The following is an 18,839-nucleotide window of genomic DNA, read 5'->3' on the forward strand; positions in this document are numbered from 1 at the left end:
GGCAGAGGGGTGGGAGGGAAAAGGAGGGGGCATGGGGTTATAAATGATGGTGGAATGTGATGGACATTATTATCCAAAGTACAGTATGAAGACACAAAATTGATGTCAACATACTTTATATAAAACCAGAGATATGAAAAATTGTGCTGTATATGTGTTATTCATATGTGCGTATATATATATATATATATATATATATATATATAGACTTGTAATTCATTCCACTGTCATTTATTTTTGTTTAAATCAATAAAAAAGAACCTATAGAGTTAAATTGTATTGAGTAATTTGAGTGAATAAAGCACTGAAAGGGGAAAAAATGTGTGTGTATGTATATATATATACATATATACATATAAAAGGGCGGGGGATGTGGCTCAGTGGTTGAGTGTCTCTGGGTTCAATGCCCCACATCAAAGAGAGAGAGAGAGAGAGAGAGAGAGAGAGAGAGAGACATATCTATACACCTTAAGAACATTTTTATAACTAATATCAAAAGTACAGTATGTCAGCTGGACATGGTGGCACATGCCTGTAATCCCATATGTTCAGGAGGCTGAGGCAGGAGGATCATGAGTTCAAAGCCAGCCTCAGCAACAGTGAGGTGCTAAGCAACTCAGCGAGACCCTGTCTCTAAATAAAATACAAAATAGGGCTTGGGATGTCACTCAGTGGTCAAGTGCCCAAGTCCAATTCCTGGTATCCCCCTCCCCCAAAAAAGTATTTCATGTCCTACAAATTCCTTATATAATAAATTAGCCAAATGATCAGTTATGTCTACTAGATTATTTTGTAAAATACTGGCTTGATTCTTAGCCATTTCACATACTATATCCACTTTCCCTCTTCTAGTCTTGATTTCTATGGTTTAAAAAACTGCACTCCACCCCCAAAAAAATCAGTTACCAAAAAAAAAAAAAGAAAGGAAGAAAAAGAAATTGCCCCTAAAAACTGAAAACAAAGTACAGAATCCTTGTGTTTCAGAGACTTTAAAAGACAAAACACAGCTTTAAAGAATACATTGTAAAACATTAATCAATATTAATCCCTTTGCAGTGTCAAAAGAAAGATATAAATACAAAAAATAAATCATACTCCAATTATACGAAAGTTTATAAGAATGGGAAATCTAACCTCAAAATCAGAGCCTTTTAGTCCTTCCTGATAGTGGAAACTGCCAGAATTATCAACCTAAAAAAATGAATATTTCCTATAAAAAAATATTTGAGAGCTTCCAAATAACAGCAATTAAAAACATAAGACTAGCAATCCAACAACTGAAGAGGTTTTTTTCTTCTTTAAATAAGCAATTCAATACCTAAATAGATTATATACTCTATGATTAACTGACCTGCTCAAGCATGGGCAAAAAGTTAACTTTTTGTAAAGCAGGATCTGCAAGTTAAGAGACAACTGATATTAGATAAGCCAACATCTTATTTTAACATGAATTATTACTTCTAGCTTTAATATCAAGGACATCAACTTAATATTTATATTGTATTTTCAGCAACTGGCAATGTATATAATAACATGATTCTCTATAAGATGATATATTGTTAGTCTAGGCTCCTACCTGAATCAATGTTTTCCCCATTTTTGGAGAGATTAGTTGTTGCAAAAGGAAAACCAAAATCATCTTCAATACACTTGTTGAAACTCTAAAAATACAAAAAAGTTCTTAAGTATATTGCTTCACACCACTGTGATATATAACAGTGAGATACACAAATATGTGATATACATTTGCTCAAAGAATTGACTGTAATTATAAATCCTTTAATATACACAAAGTTTAAAATACCAAATACTTTTGCTGTGTTAACAAAGCAAAACTTTTAATTAGGTATTTTCACTAATAAAATGAAACTAATGTATAAATCAACACAATCTTTGTAGATATTTGTAATTATAATTTATTGGGGGGGGGGACCAGGGATTGAATTCAGGGGCGCTCTGCCACTGAGCCACATCCCCAGCTCTATTTTGTATTTTATTTAAAGACAGGGTCTCACTGAGTTGTTTAGCACCTCGCTCTTGCTGAGGCAGGCTTTGAACTTTGAGTCTCCTGTGTTTGCCTCTCCAACCGCTGGGATTACAGACTGGTGCCACCGCACCGGGCTAGATATTGGTAACTTTAACTAGTAGTATGGAATAATATTAGGAGTTTCCTTCATTATGATCTTCGCCTCAAAAGAACTGAGAATTGTCTTCAATTGAATAACATGTAAATGATATACTCTTTGGTTACAGCAGCCATAAGAAATTTTAAACTACGGCATATAAAATTAAAATATTAACTGCATCATTCCACCTCCAATGAAAAGTACATGAGAATTTTTAATAATTCAATAGTAGAAAAAGCTGCTTTACGTGAGAAATTTGGTATAATTTCTCCTTTCCGTGAGACCTTTACTATGTAAGCGAATTTCCATCTTTATCCTATCCACCAGGAAGCTCAGAGCAAAACCTGAAGCTCAGTCAAAACACAAATTGTCACCCCTATGGAGGCATTCGTTCAAACATTCCTATTTTCCCTTGTAAAATTTTCTAATCTTCCCCCACTTATATTTCGCTGCAGGGGCCCTATAAATTGCCTACAATCCTTTAAGGCAGGAGGTTAGATTGCCCGGGTAGTCTATGCAGCTGAGTTCTACAGCAGCAGCGAAGCGTTCTCCCCTGCGCCCGGGGACCCCGCCCTTCGTCCCGTGCAATGCTCCTGAAAGTCCTTAGGTTAAATCAGACCATACTTACCGAAAAGGGAAAAAAAAATTCACAAACTACTGCCACTCCAAAGTCCACTCTGCCTCTTCCGCCGAAAGTACAGGATGGCCACTCGCTTGCAAACTCACCTTGAAGAAATTGGCGTCCCCTCCCAGGGTCTGGGGCTTCACTGCCGACACCTGGCTGCTGCTCAGCCGCGGCGGCACGAACAACTTGAAGGGCTTCGGCTTTTCCATTCCGTCCTCCAGCCCCGAGGACCTACTGCCCGGGAGGTGGAAGGCGGGCGTCCGAGGTGCCCGGGTCAGGGCACTGCAGGGTCTGCAAAGGGCGCGGCTCGCTCCCACGGGGCTGGAGGTACGGCCCGCGTGCGCCACCTTCCCTAGGGTCCCACCGCCCCCCACCGCCAGCCGCCACGCCCGCCACCCACACCAGCTACCAACCAAGTCCAGCCCCGCATGGCCGTGACAGCCCGCGCCCTCCTCAGCGCCCCAACTAAAATGCAACGCACCGCCCGCCCACCACCGCCAAGGCAAGGGCGGCTGACGGAGTCGGGAACCGCCGTATCACCAGGTCGCCCCCGCCCCGGGTTCCATCCTCGGGAAAGGAACTCGGTACACCTGCCCTCACCTTAGAAGAACAAGCGGGTAGCCACGGGCTGGGTGCCACGTGAACTGCCGTCTATGAGGGCAGCAGAAAGAACCAAGAGCTTCCGCCTCCGAACCTCGGAAAAGGCGGGAAATCGCCCCACCTGGGCGGCCACACCTGACGGAGCGGGGCGGGCGACTGGCAGTTTAACGGCTAAATAACGGTCCTCCTCCGAGTAGGCTTCCGGGTCCCCAGAACTTGGTCTCGCGAGATCTCCCGTTTCACCAGGAACAATTCTTTCCCGGATTCTGTGCCTTCGAAGAGTGGACATTCTGGAAACTTCTGCTATTGTCAAAGAATGCTGGGAAAGACTGTCAGGCGTGAGGATAGACGAGCTGGGAGGGACACGGCCCTGTCGGCCCCCTAAGCGCTCACAACCTTAGGAAAGTAGAAGGTGTTCACATTGACGCAGGTGTGCGAGGAAGACCAAGGCGGGAAAGCGCCGGAGGTGAGTGCAGAGGTGAGAGCAGATGGGCAGGCCCGCCGTGCACAGGTGTTTGGGTTTAGACGTCATGGATGGGGATTTTGAAGATTTTTTTTTTTTAAGTTATACATGGGCACGATCTCTTTATTTTGTTTATTTTTATGTAGTGCTGAGTCTCAAAAGCTCTACCGCTGAGCCACAACCCCAGCCCCAATTTTGAAAAATTTTGAATGGAAAGGGTGGTATGATCAGGTTCAGAAGAAAATCTGCATTGTAAAGAACGGTTTAGGAGTTTGGGAAGACAGTTTTAATAGCCTGGGTGACATGAGGACCTGGGGTCTGACGAGGGCAGTGGACATGAGGAGGTATCATCTGAAAAAGGTATTTAGGAAGTAAAAGGAATGGTGTCTTAATAGAAGAGAAAGAGAGACAAGTCAAACATGAGTGCCTGGTTGCAGGCTTAGCTAATAGAGATTTCATTAGCATGGTACCTAGGATTGAGCAACAAGATAATGCATTACATTTTGAAGATACTGGCTTTGTTAGAACTTTCTCCAGATATCATCTGATGCTTCTCCAAAGAACTTTAGCAATTTTTTTTTTTTTTTTACTTTTTAAAACTTTATTTTGTTTACTTTTTTATGTGGTTGCTGAGGATTGAACCCAGTGACTCACACATGCTAAGCAAGCGCTCTACCACGGAGCCACAACCGCAGCCCTAGCAATATTTTTTAATAACCCTTTTTGTATAAATTTACCAGACAACAGTTTCTAATAAAATTATAAAATTTTCCAATTAGAAATGACGACCTGGTTTGCCTCCTTCATTTGACATTTTTAAAAAGTTGCACCTAGATGTCCTTTTGATAAGACACTCCTTCCAAGAAATGATGCCAAGAATATACACAAAGTACCCCTAGGGGCAATAATTGATACATGTAATTAACACTTTTAAGTCAAGACTATAAATTCAATATTCCAATGTTTTAAAAAGTTTTACATAGTGAAAATTTTAACTGTGGTCTAGTTTTCTTTATTGAAAACCAAAATACTGCCTCTAGTCATATAATTACTTAAAGTCACAGGTGTCACTTACTTTTACAATCTTTGGAAATAATTATGCCAACACAGTTTCTTGGTTTATGTATTTCACGTGAACTTTATTTTTAACATATTTTTTTAACATATTTTGTGGAAAGTCACTGTTTCTACAAAAGATGTTAGCAAAAATGTTAAAATGTTATCTCCCAGAATGAGAAGTAAATTATGCTAAATTTCCCAATTAAAACATTTTAAAGAGCTGTTCTTTTGATTTTTTAAGTATCTTTCAACACAAATTTTCCAATTTACTTTATTAAAGACCTCTTTTTTCAAAGACATTTAAAATGTTGGTTCCTTATTCCATCAATCTGGCGTTAATTAATGAGATAGAAATTTACTTGTTTTAATTACAATCTTTTTCACTAGATAACCTTTTTTATGTCTATAAATTATGTATTTCCAACTAAATGAAAAAAGTAGAGTTTCTTCAGATGATAACTCTTTCAGTAATTTTCTTTTGGAGAAACCATGCAGAAACAATGAGTTGCTTGTTTTGAGTCCAATCTTGAAAAGAATCCTAGGTGTCCATGTAGTGATAGAAGGATTTCACAAAACTTGATGAGTATTGATGATATCCATTTTATGGTGATATATTGGTAATATAGCTGTCATGTTAATGTTTTTCAAATTAGTTATCCAATTTAGGTACAGAAAAATCAAGACAAACCACAACATTCTAAAATTTCAGCAATGTGAGTACACATTCCATTTCTCAGAAAGTAAATTAATAAATTTGGGGTGCTTTGTTTTCCAAGTGCTAAGTATTTCTGAGTAGTTGTGATTCAGAGTTCTCAGTTCAGTTAGCCTCCCTATGAGATGAGCAAAATGCTGTGGGTTTTCTGCATGGTGAATTTTTGAATATTTATACAAAATTTGTAAAATTGGTTCTTGTAAATTTTCCACTTGTTGCTTATTTTCAAGACATGGACGATCTGAAAAACATTATTATATTCATCTTAATGTATATTGGAAAGTGGTGGAAGATAATTAATTCATTTTAAGACAGTGCAGTTTTTAAATAACAAACCTTTGCTGAACCTTTAACATATGCCAAACATTAAGATAAGTAACTTGCCGGGCTGGGGTTGTGACTCAAAAGTAGAACAATCACTCAGCAATGTGTGAGGTACTGGGTTTGATCCTCAGCCCCATATAAAATAATAAAATAAAGATATTATGTCCACCTATAACTAAAAAATGAATATTTTTAAAGAGATAAATAACTTGCCTCTGTGCATTATTTTATTTAATCTTTACAATACTCCATTAGGGCTGGCTTGGTGGCATAGGCATGTAATCCCAACTACTCAGGAGGCTAAAACAGGAGGATTACAAATTCAAGGCCAGCCTGGGCAATTTAATAAGACCCTGTCTCAAAGTAAAATTTTTTAAAGGTCTGAGGGATGAGGCGCAGTAGTAGAATGCTTACCCAGCATTCCTGAGACCCTGGGTTTAATCCCTAGTACCGACAAAAAATACATTTTTGGGGGGGTTGTAAGTTCTATTTTTATCACCATTTCTCAGATAATCTTGAAACTTAGAGAATTAAGTGATTTTCATGAAGTCACATAGGAAGGAAGGGTCAGTAATTAGTTTTAAGAATATAAGAGCAAGCAAGGGCTTACTTGAAGTCTTAAATTATTAATTTCCCAAGACCAACAGTAAGTAAAAAGCAAAGCTTCTTAAGAACTTGCCTATAAAATATAAGTGCCAACCAAGAATTTCATAGTACTTGGACAGCATTTATTCATCTAGTCATTGTGCCAGAGATACAACAGTGAACATAATAGGCAAAATTTCTTCCCCTCATTGAGCTTATATTCTGGGTTCAGGAGAAGTAGGGGAGGAAAGAGGTAAATACATATTTTTAAAAGTAAAAATATAACATAACATAGATGTAATGTAAGGAAAATAAACAGGAAAAGAGATAACAATTTATTTCATTGTTTGTTTGTTTATTTTTGGTACTAAGGAATTGAACCCAGGGTGCTTAACTACTGAGCCACATCCCCAACGCTTTTTATTTTTTATTTTGAGACAGGGGCTTGCTAAGTTGCTTAGGGCCTTGCTAAGTTGCTAAAGCTGGCTTTGAACTTGCTATCCTCCTGCCTCAGACTCCTGATCTATTAGAATTACAGGTGTTCACTACCACACCAGGAAGGGAAAGTAGCTATTTTTAAAAGACTGATCAAAGATAAAATGACACTTAGCAGAGATTCAAAATGGTGAAGGAGGGAGTCATATGTCTATCTGGAGGAAAACATTTCCAGGCAAAAGACTTATCAAGCATAGTAGAACCTGTGGCAAGAAACTTCTTGAAATTTCCATGGAACATCTGTGTCAAAAGTAATGTGCTAGGCAACTCTGTTGGGTCCCCTCTCACCCTGAAAGAGTTCTGTTTATATACACACTTAAATAAATACTACTCTTACACTCATCCTGGGGGGGGGAGGAATGTGCTAGGATGGAGTAAAACAGAGATGACAGTAAACAATAATAGAAAGAACTGTGGCTTTAATCTGTGTAAAATGGAAGTAATTGAAGGACACAACAGAGGAATGATCTGATTTATATTTTCAAACAATTCCCCTGGCTTCTACATAAAGAATAGATTCTAGAGAAGCAAGCACAGAATTACGAAAGTCACTGAGGAAAGTAGTTTCAATTAGGGTGTTAGCTAGAGATAGTAAGAAATCATTAAGTTTCAGATATATTTTGAGGATTTAGCCAAAATGATTTGTTTTGTATTTGATATGGATGTAAGAAAAAGAAAGAAACAATTTTGGTTTATGCAGCTTAAAGATGGCAATACCAGCTGGGGATGGTGGTTCACACCTGTAATCCCAGTTACTGGGGAGTGGAGAGGACAGAGCTAAATTTGACCATAGAGAACTCATGAGTAAGAGGAGACAAATAGAAGCAGCAGCATAGACAACCCTATTAAAAATTTTTTTTCTATAAAGTGGAACAGAAGCATGGAAGAAAAAAATGAATGGGAATGTGAGGTCAAGAAGGCATTTTTTTAAAATGCAAGAAATTACAACATGTTCATAAGCTTAAAGGAATGCTCCCATAATAAGAAAATTATGGTAAAACAAAATTGGTGCATTTGGATGCAAATGATAATTTAATAACTACCAACTTTATGATTTCATTGCTAAAATTTAATCAGGCTTTTACTGCTTGCTGTATGGTTTTTACCTGAAAAAAGCACAGCCATTGCTGCAAGTAAAGCATATTCAGTATTAGTTATATAAAGTCCGCTGATTCTTCTGTAGAAGTAAAACAGTGAGGTAATAAATTCTTCAATAATACCTATGAAGATTAATATAAAAACAGATTTTCATTTGAACATAGTGCAGAATCAAATATTATTATTTTCTCAACATAGTATAAGAAAATGAAACATCATGTCTAACAATTTTTTTCTATCCTATATAATAGTTTGTATTATGTGTAATATTACCAGTTAAAGTAGCCGAAGGACAGTCTTCATTCCAAAATTTGTCCATAGAATAAATAACACTTCTATCACCACTCTGATTGTGACCATTCAATGAATGAGCTGCATGATTTGATAGTCTCATAGTACCTAGTAAAAGGGAAAAATATAAAGCCTGACTTTTTTCTCTTTATATAGATAGTAAATTAAATCTCTTTCAGAATCCAGAATGGCAGTTAAATGAGAAGCATTCTGAACAAATAGTAGCTCATATTTATAGAGAGAGATTGTATAGAAGGCCCTCTAAAATGTGTTTTCCATGATGCCATATGCTAAAGACAGTGGCTTTTTTTTTTTTTTTGGTGTTGAGTATTCAACCTAGGAGTGTCTTACCACTAAATTAAGTCCCCAGTCCTATTTGTTTTTATTTTGAGACAGATTCTCCATACATTGCTGAGAGTCTCAGTTGCTGAAGTTGATCTTGAATTAGTGATTAGACTGTCCCCTGAGTCACTGAAATTACAGGTATTCACTACTGCCCCCAGCAAGGATGACTTTCTTTAGGTTGGATTCAAGATGGTAGACTAGAGGAAGGCTGCATACATGTTGCTCTGTGACCTTTGATTCAAGGAGCAGAAATACTGCTTCTCTGCAAGGTGGGTCAAAGAGGGGTTTTACTAAAACTCAATATTGGACAGTCAGCGTTTTAGAGACTCAGAAATTGGGGTCCATTAAGAAAGAAAAAAAAATTACATTGGAGTCAAGCTTGAAGACTATGGAAAATAACATCCCCCAAGAAAAGAGATATGACAGCCCCCAGGGAGAAAAGGAGGAGAGTGTGATCAGGGAGGGGAGGAGGGGAAGGCAAACATTAGACCCTGAGCTATGGGCTTTCATCCTTTCTCAAAGATATTTATCCCAGTAACAAGGAGTTTCAAGCTTTTACAACTGTTTCTCTGAGTTAGAATGAGTTTCAAGCTTTTACAGCTGTTTTCCTGAGTTAGATTTTAACCTGCACAACTAGTTTACTGACTGCCCAGCCAGCACATCCCAAGTCTCTAATGATTAAGTCACAGTAAACATTCTGCTATGATTAACTCTCATTAAAACCTATGAAACACAGACCTCCTCTTGTAACCAGTCACCGTTTTCTCCCCTGAAAATATGACATGTGCTTAAAAAGGCAGCTTGCTGATCTGTGAGGTCTGCTCCCATTTTTAGTTATTTTTGCTTACAAAGCTGGTTTGAGCAGCAGCAGTAGCAGTGCTGGTTCAACACAGGAAGGAGAACTCAGAGAAACACAATGGACAGATTTAGTGTAGAAAATCCGAAGAACAGAAAAGCAGCCTTCCCTTAGCACTGTACACTGGTGCCTGAAAAGCACCTCATGTTTCCCAACTGACCATGGAGAGCTGAGGCAGTAGCTATCTTGAGGTGGCCATGTTGTAGCTGCTGCTGAGGAAACAGGAGATTTAAGCAAAGATGAGTTCACAGTCCTGGCAAGTGCCTGCCTCATGACCTAGAGAAGATCATACTCAGGGGGATTGAAGTAAGAATAGTGAAAGGGTCAAAACTCTGGCAGGTCATGAAAATAGCTGAAGTTATAAGTGTGAAAACACTCAGGGACTAAGCCTGTGAAGACTGGAAAGGCTGTATTTGTGAGCAGCAGAGTAAGTGAAGGATTGGCTCCTAACAGAATCCTATGGAGACTCCTGAGATCCAGACTCTCAGCAGAAACTGGCAACTAGCAGGCCCTAGGGGTATGTTGATCTAATCTCTCCAGAGCAAATGCCACCCAATAAAACTCTTGAGGCCTAATTAGACCTAAACTCCACCTTCTAGAACTCCACTCATAGAACTCTGCAGCAGTCCCACCCTGGGAATACATCTTTTCTTCTGCTAACAAATTCTATTGTTCCTTCTTCTACTCTTCCTTTAATTTTTTACTTCTATTTTTTCTACTCCTTCCTTATACCATCACATCCTACATCTGTTCTGCATTTTCTCTATTCACATTTTGAAATTGTAAATTTTTTCAGCCTTCCTATCACATTTTCTTTCATCTTAATTAACTGCATTCTTAACATCTTTTAGCACTAGTTGGTTTGTACAATGCCTGCCCCCACCATTAATGCTATTGCAATTATTACTACTGTGAATGTTATTGTTGACCTGTAGTTTGATTTAATACCAGATATAATACAGGGTTACTTATTGTTTTTTCTGATGGCAATTGCTGATCCTACCATTTCTTGGTTTTTGTGGCAATTAATATTATAGATGTCATAGTAGGAACCAAGTATTTAGTTCAATGCTGTATATTGTTTGCATTGATTGTTGCTATTATTTGTTTCCCCCTAATTGGTGAGGTACTGGAAACCTACAGGGATACTACAAGTTCACAGGGTAGAAATTCTTCTGCTGAACTAAATTCAACCAAAAGACAGCACACCTTGCTCCACTTGAATTATTGACACTCAATCTTCAGCTATACTTTACCTCAAAGAATAGAAAAGACAAAAACAAGCAGAACTCCTATAAAATAAAGACAAGATTGACCTAATTATAAACTCACTTGAAGATATCAATAACAGACTAGATGGCATAGAAAATAGAACCTCGGGACTTGAAGTCAGAATTTCAAGCATTGAAGACTGGCTGTATGATCTTGAATACACAGAAGGCAGTAAGGGGAAAAAATGTAGAACATGATCAGAATATATAAGAACTCTGGGACAACTTAAAAGATCAAACTTCAGAATCACTGGGATAGAAGAGAATTGCAATGGAGATACACACCAAAGGAATAAAGAACATTTTCAATGAGACTTTCATTAGAAATAATTTAGACATCCACATATGGGACACTTAAAGGTCCCCCAATAGCCAAATGAGAAGCTTACTGATACATATTATAAGCAAAATGCTTTACATAGAAAATAAGGAAAGAATATTTAAAACTGCAAGAGAGAAATAACAGGTCACATTTAAAGGGAAACCAATATGGCTCACTTCTGATTTCTCTACTTAGACTAAAATCAAGGAGGCCCTGGAATGAGATATCACAAACCCTAAAAGAAACCAACTGTCAGCCAAGATATAATTAGCAAAACTTAGTTTCAAATTAGAAGGGGAATAAAAACATTCCATGACAAGAATAAACTAAAAGAATTCATGATCACCAAACTAGCACTACACAGAATACTCAAACTTCACACATAGGAACAACAACAAAAAAAAAAAAAAAAATTTCCATGCCTGGTGTGGTGGTGCACACCTGCAATCCCAGTGACTCCAGAGTCTGAGGCAGGAGGATCATGAGTTCAAAGCCAACCTCAGCAAAAGCAAGGCCCTAAGCAACTCAGTAAGATCCTGTCTCTAAATAAAATAAAAAATAGGGATGTGGCTCATTGGCCAAGTACCCCTGAGTTAAATCCCCAGTACAAAAAAAAAAATTCAAAAACCCAAACACAGTGGAAGTTCAATAAAAGAATGATCCACTAAATGAAAATCAAGACAGGATTGAAATATAGCAAAAAAAAAAAAAAAAATGGCAGGAAACCATGAACACATATCCATATTAACACTAAATGTTAATGATCTCACTTTCCCAATTAAAAGATACTGATCAGGGGCTGAGGGTGTGGCTCAAGTGGTAGCGTGCTCACCTGGCATGCGTGCGGCCCGGGTTCGATCCTCAGCACCACATACAAACAAAGATGTTGTGTCCGCCAAATACTAAAAAATAAATATTAAAAAAGTTCTCTATCTCCCTCTCTCTCACTCTCTCTTTAAAAAAAAAAGATACTGATCAGCAAAATATATCAAAAAACAAAATCCAACTATATGCTGTTTACATGAGATTTATCTTATAGGCAAAGACACCCACAGGCTGAAGGTAAAAAAGTGACAAGAAGTATTCCAAACATATGGTCCAGGAAAACAAGCAGGAGTAGCTAATCTCATATCTGACAAAGTACATTCCAAGAAAGAATTAATCAGAAAAGACAAAGAAGGACATTACATTCAAGTAAAGGGAACAATCCAACAAGAAGATATAACTATAGTAAACATTTATGCCCCAAAGTTCAATGCACCCAATTACACACACAAAAAAAAAATACTCCATGACATTAAATTCCACATAGACCCCAACATAATAATACTGAGGGATTTCAATACACTCTTATCACAAATAGGGCATCAAAACAAAAAATCAACAAAGATATCTCAAACCTAAACAAAACTATAAATCAAATGGACCTAACAACTTAAGAATATTCTATCCCAAAATAGCTAAATTTTCCTTCTTCTCAGCTATGCATGAAACTTTTCCAAAATAGATCATATTCTAGGCCACAAAGCAAATCTTAGCAAATATGAAAACATTGATAGAATACCATGTATTCTATCAGATCATAATGAGATGAAATTACAAATCAAAAGCAAGAAAAATAATAGAAACCATGTAAACTCATGGAGACTGAATTATACTTTCATAAATAATGATGTATCAAAGAGGAAAAATGAGAACAGAAATCAAGAAATTCTTAGAAATGAATGAGAACAAAGACACAACACATCAAAATCTCTTGAACAGTAGGAAAGCAGTTCTAAGGGGCAAATTTATAGCACTGAATGCCCACCTTAAAAAATTAAAGGAATCCCAAATAAATAAGCTTATTTTCTACCAAGGCTTTAGAAAAAGAAGAACAAGGTAACCCCAAAACAGTAAAAGACAGGGATTAATTACATCAGAGCCAAAATCAATGAAATTGAGAATAAGAAAATAATACACCAGACCAAGGTAATAAAGAATTTGTTCTTTGAAAAGATAAAGAAAATAAACCCTTAGCCAAACTAATAAAAGAAAGAATGAAAAAAAAAAGCAAATCAATGAGATCAATGATGAAAAAGGAGCTATCACCACAGATCCCTCTGAAATCCAGAGTATTTTCAGACCGAATTTTGAAAATTCATGCTCCAGTAAACATGAAAATATGAAGACATGAACAAATTTTTAAATACAGATGTATGATCTGCCCACATTGAACCAGGAAGATATGGAAATCCTAAATAGACCAATAAAAAGTAATAAAATTGAAACAGCATTAAAAGACTTTCAAAAAAGAAAAGCCCTGAACCTAATAGATTCTCAGCTGAGGTCTACTAGACCTCTACAGAATAACTAACACCAGTCTTTCTCAAATTATTCTATGAAATTGAATGAAAAAAAAAAACACTCCCAAATACATTTTATGAGGGCCAGGTGTGGTGCTGCACACCTGTAATCCTAGCAGCTCAGAAGGCTGAGACAGGAGGATCACAAGTTCAAAGTCAGCCTCAAAAACAGCAAGGCACTAAGCAACTCAGAGAGACCCTTTCTCTAAATAAAATACAAAATAGGGCTGGAGATGTGGCTCAAGGGTTGAGGGCCTCTGAGTTCAATTCCTGGTACCAAAAACAAAGAAACCTCCCCCCCCAAAAAAAAAAAACATTTTATGAAACTAATATAAACCTGATTCCAAAACCAGACAAAAATGCATCAAGGAAAGAAAATTATAGACCAATATCCCCGAGAAACATAGATGCAACTATTCTAAATAAGATATTAGCAAACCACATTTAAAAATACATCAAGAGTTGGGCACAGTAACACGCACCTATAATCCCAGTGGCTCAGGAGGCTGAGGCAGGAGGATCACAAGTTCAAAGCCAGCCTCAACAAATTAATGAGGCCCTAAGTAACTCAGTGAGACCCCATCTCTAAATAAAATACAAGAAAGGGCTGGGGGTATGGCTCAGTGGTTAAGTGCCCCTCGGTTCAAACGCTGGTACCAAAAAAATAAAAAGTGAATCAGGAAGGTAATACACCATGATTAAGTGGGTTTCATTCAAAAGATGCAAGGTCAGTTCAACATACACAGATCAATAAATGTGATCATTATTTAAACAAAACTAAAAACAAAAATCATAGGATCATGCAGGAAAGAAAAGCCTTTGATAAAATTCAGTACCCATTTATGTTAAAAATGCTAAAAGCTATCGATCGAGGGAAGTTACCTCAACATCATAAAGGTCATTTATAACAAACCAAAAGCAAACATCATACTAAATGGATAAAAACTAAAAGCATTTCCACTAAATTCAGGAACAAGACAAGGCTGTCCACTCTCACCTCTCCTATTCAATATAGTCCTCAAAACATTAACCAGAGCAATCAGGCAAGAAAAGGAAATCAAAGGGATACAAGTAGAAAAAGAACTCAAACTATCTCTGTTTGCCCATGATATGATCCTATATCAAGAAGATCCAAAAAAACTCCACCAGAAATTTCTAGAACTTATTACTGAATTTAGGAAGTAGCAGGATACAAGGTCAATACCCATAAAATAATAGCTTTCCTGTATTCCAACAGTGATTCAGTCAAGGAAGAAATCAGAAAAAAACATCCCATTCACAATAATCTAAAAAAAAAAAAAAACTTGGGCATTACTCTAACCAAGGAGGTAAAAGAGCTCTAAAATGAAAATTACAGAATACTGAAAAAAAGAAGTTGAAGATGATCTTGGAAAATAGAATTATCTCAAGTTCTTGAATAGGCAGAATTAATATTGTCAAAATGGCCACATTATCAAAAGCAATATACAGATTCAATGCAATCCCCATCAAAATGCCAATGGCATTCTTCACAGAATTAGAAAAAAAACAAATTTTTAATTCATTTGGAAGAATAAGAGACCCAGAATAGCCAAAGCAATATTAAGCAAGAAAAGTGAACCAGGAGGCATCATAATACCTGATTTGAAATGATACTGTAGAGATATATTAACAAAAGCAGCATGATACTGGCACCAAAATAGACATGAAGACCAGTTGAATAGAATAGAATATACAGACAAACCCATAACCCTCTAGCCATATGATATTTCACAAAGGTGCCAAAAACAAATCTTATAGAAAAGACAGTCTTTTAAACAAATGGTGCTGGCAAACTAGATATCTTTATGTAGAAAAATAAAATTAGACCCCTATTTTCACCCTACACAAAACTCAAATTGGAAAAGAACTGGATTGGATCAATTAAAATGGATCAAAGACAAAACACAGGGTCAACACTCCATCACAGAGATGCTGGCACAGACTTCCTTAACAAGACTCCCAAAGCACAAGAAATAAAACCAACAATCAATAATGGGATGTCATTAAACTAAAAAGTGTCTGCACAGTGGAGGAAATGATTAAGAGCTGGCAGAGAGAGATTACTGAATGGGAGAAAATCTCGGCCAGCTACTCCTTCAATACAGGATTAGTATCCAGAATATACAAAGAACTCAAAAAACTTAGTACCAAAAATCAAATAGTCTAATCAATAAATGGGTAAAAGAACTAAACAAAAATGTCTCAATAGAAGAAACACAAAAGACCAATAAATACATGAAAAAAAATGTTCAACATCTTTAGCAATCAGGGAAATGTAAATCAAAATTATACTAAGTTCCATCTAACTCCAGTCAGAATGGCAATGGTCAAGAACACAATAAATACAAGATTGTGGGGAGAAAGGAATACTTGTACATTTTTGATGGGATGGCAGACTAGTACAACCACTCTGAAAAGCAGTATGCAATTTCCTCAAAAAACTAGGGATTGAACCACCATATGACCCAGCTATCCGACTCTCGGGTTTTTTCCCAAAAGATCTAAAATCAGCACACTAAAGTAACACCATCACATCAATGTTTATAGCAGCACAATTTACAATAGCTAAATTATAGAATCCACCAGATGCCTGTCAATAGATGAATGAATAAAGAAATTGTGAGACACACACACACACACACACACACACACACACACAATGGAGTTCTACTCAGCCATTAAAAAGAATGAAATTATGACATTTGCTGGTAAATGGATGGAAATCAAAAATACCATACTAAGTGAAATTAGACAAACTCAGAAACTCAAAGGTCAAATGTTCTCATATGTGGAAGCTAGAGTAAAATAAAGGAAAGGGGGAAGGATTGATAAGATTACATAGAGAACCAATCAAATACAAATTAATTAATCAAAGACAAATGAAAGGAAGTCTAGTAGAGTAGAAGAAGGAGGGGGGAGGATGGAACAGAAAAGAGGGGAAGAGGGGGCATCATTAACTGAAATCTATTTCCATGCATGTATGAGTTTGTAGGGATTAACCCAACTACTATTTATAGCCATAAACTCTAATACAAAAAAAAGAAATCCAGGCACAGAAGCACACACCTATAATCCCAGCAACTTGGGAAGCTGAGGCAGGAGGAGGAATGCAAGTTCAAGGCCAGCCTCAGCAACTTAGTGATGTCCTAAGCACAGAGAGAGACCCTGTCTCTTAAGTTTAAAAATAAATAAATAAAGGATTGGAGATGTGATGCAATGATAAAGCCCCTCTGGGTTGAATCTCCAGTACCAATAAAATTTTTTAAAAAAAAAGGAAAAAAAGCTAGACCAAACATAATATTATGTTTATAGTATTAGAACTATAAACATCTGTCATGAGATATTTATTCCTATACCAATTGGTAAAATAAAATGAAAATATTTTAGATATATCATTTGTTGCTAAATTTTATTATAAATTTTAAAATTAAAAAGAAAGCCATTTTACTTTTGGAGGTTGATACTTTCTGACTGTAAAGTTGGGCCACATGAAGAAAAATCACTTCAGCTTTTGATCCCTTCTGTAGTGCAGTCTGGTCCTCACTAGTCAAATTTTCGAATCCTTTAATAAAAGATCATGAAAATATATATAAATAATGAAAAATAATTTTCAGACATACTATTTAATGTTTTAAATTATTAATTTTCTTATGAATTCTAAATGTTGCCTTAGAATAATCATGATATATAACTTCAAATTTGAATAAAATTCTTGATTACACATGGTAATATTTTGGGGCACTTTCATCAGATAATCCTTTCTTCTAGCAAGGACAAATTAAACATAGTTGATTTAGACTTGAAGAATTTATTTTATAATTAATCATGTGTGCATGTAAATAGCTAAGTTTTGGCCAAGAGTGGCTCCACATTTTTAATATTGTACAGGGAATCTTCTTTTTGTTTCATGTTTCATTTAAAACAACAAAAACAAATTATTTCCAAAACTTAAACATGCAAATGAATATGTTTATCTTAACTCTTAAGTGTTGACGTATTTGAATAATATTCTTAAATATTTAGATTTTCACCCACATGATTAATTGGAGCAGGCGGACATAAACATGTTTTGGCAGTTAGAAGTGGCATTGGTAGAAAATATAGAGGTTTTGTTTTCCTTACAATACCCTCTTCCTTTAAAATATGGAACATTTTAAAAAATTGAAGTGGTAAATTACTTTAGTTTTTTCCAAAAGCAAAGTAATTACCTGGAAGTCCCTTGGTAAACTCCATCATCCCATGGACATGAAGGATAGCTATCTCTAAGAGTTGTAAAAAGCTCAGTTCAGGATTGGTATATTCCTGCAGCTAACCCATAGAAAGAACTACAATTAATAAATTATTATATTCATTTAAACAACTGTTGAAACTTTAAACTGTTGTGTTAGTCCTTCATTTTTTAAAGGAAATGTTAAAGAAACATTTTCTAAAGAAAATGTTATAAAATGTTATTAAAAAGTTATGAACTATTTCTTGCTAGTAATACATACAAATTTCTTTGTTTCCTCCAAAGGAATCATATATTTTTGATGTGCAGCCACAATGTTATTAATAAGCTGATGTTCCTCTTGAGTTAATTCCATGCTCTCCTGAGTCTGTTAGAAAGTATAGTGAGAAATTATTCGTGCATAGTCATTAAACAAAACATCATTAAAGAAAAAACAAAAAAATTATAAATGAAGAAGTCTTGCCACTTTTCTAGATCTAGTGGTGGATGATACAAGTTTGTTGTCTGCTCCTTCCTCTTCCACTTTGACATTATAGTAAAAACTATTCTTCTGCTTAAAGTTCTTTCGAAGCCTCTTTGATTTTCGTTGGATTTCTGTGAGTAAACCTGTGATATTATAAAATTTACGTAAAACATTTTTGACTTGGCAATAACATAATAGGATTTTTATGAAAATGTCTTATATTGTACACTTATATGACACTAGACTTGACTTTTTACAAAGAACATTTTTGGGGGGTATTTTATCACAGCAATTGAATTTATTATATTTATTTCTCCTTTTTCTTATAAAATTATGATGAATACCTAAAAGCCCTTTATTCAAGCAAAAAGTCAAAAATTAATTTTGTCTGTCCAAATTATAAATTTAAAATTTTATGTAATAACACCAACAGTAATTATATCCTGGAAGCAATATAGAATATTGTTTAGGAGAGCAGTGGAACTACCTTACCAACAGCTTCTTGTGATTTTTCAAAATGAGTAAAGTCAAGATTTTTTCTTGTTATAAACAAGACCAAGGTACTGATACATTTTTGTAAACAATTCTAATTTAGGGTTTATTGTGTTTA

The 18,839-nt window shown here is 36.0% G+C and overlaps 2 protein-coding genes across 3 annotated transcripts in view; both read right to left on the bottom strand.

Moving 5' to 3' along the window:
- The window catches only part of Sycp1 (synaptonemal complex protein 1), a 118,798-nt gene extending 115,838 nt beyond the window's left edge, over positions 1–2,960 (bottom strand). For both annotated transcript variants that reach the window (XM_076861913.1, XM_076861912.1), the window contains exons 1-4: positions 2,853–2,960; positions 1,577–1,661; positions 1,352–1,395; positions 1,135–1,191 (exon numbers count right to left, since the gene is read on the bottom strand). In XM_076861913.1, the coding sequence (XP_076718028.1) occupies positions 1,135–1,191; positions 1,352–1,395; positions 1,577–1,661; positions 2,853–2,960 (294 nt within the window). The remainder of the gene's footprint in view (positions 1–1,134; positions 1,192–1,351; positions 1,396–1,576; positions 1,662–2,852) is intronic.
- A 2,618-nt stretch (positions 2,961–5,578) lies between these two features.
- Positions 5,579–18,839, bottom strand: part of LOC143404088 (bile acid receptor-like) — a 36,948-nt gene continuing 23,687 nt past the window's right edge. The window contains exons 4-10 of the mRNA XM_076862422.1: positions 18,230–18,372; positions 18,029–18,133; positions 17,747–17,846; positions 16,987–17,100; positions 8,361–8,486; positions 8,096–8,209; positions 5,579–5,826 (exon numbers count right to left, since the gene is read on the bottom strand). Coding sequence (XP_076718537.1) covers positions 5,579–5,826; positions 8,096–8,209; positions 8,361–8,486; positions 16,987–17,100; positions 17,747–17,846; positions 18,029–18,133; positions 18,230–18,372 — 950 coding nt within the window. The remainder of the gene's footprint in view (positions 5,827–8,095; positions 8,210–8,360; positions 8,487–16,986; positions 17,101–17,746; positions 17,847–18,028; positions 18,134–18,229; positions 18,373–18,839) is intronic.

Source organism: Callospermophilus lateralis, chromosome 7 (assembly GCF_048772815.1).
Source record: "Callospermophilus lateralis isolate mCalLat2 chromosome 7, mCalLat2.hap1, whole genome shotgun sequence".
Lineage (NCBI taxonomy): Eukaryota > Metazoa > Chordata > Mammalia > Rodentia > Sciuridae > Callospermophilus > Callospermophilus lateralis.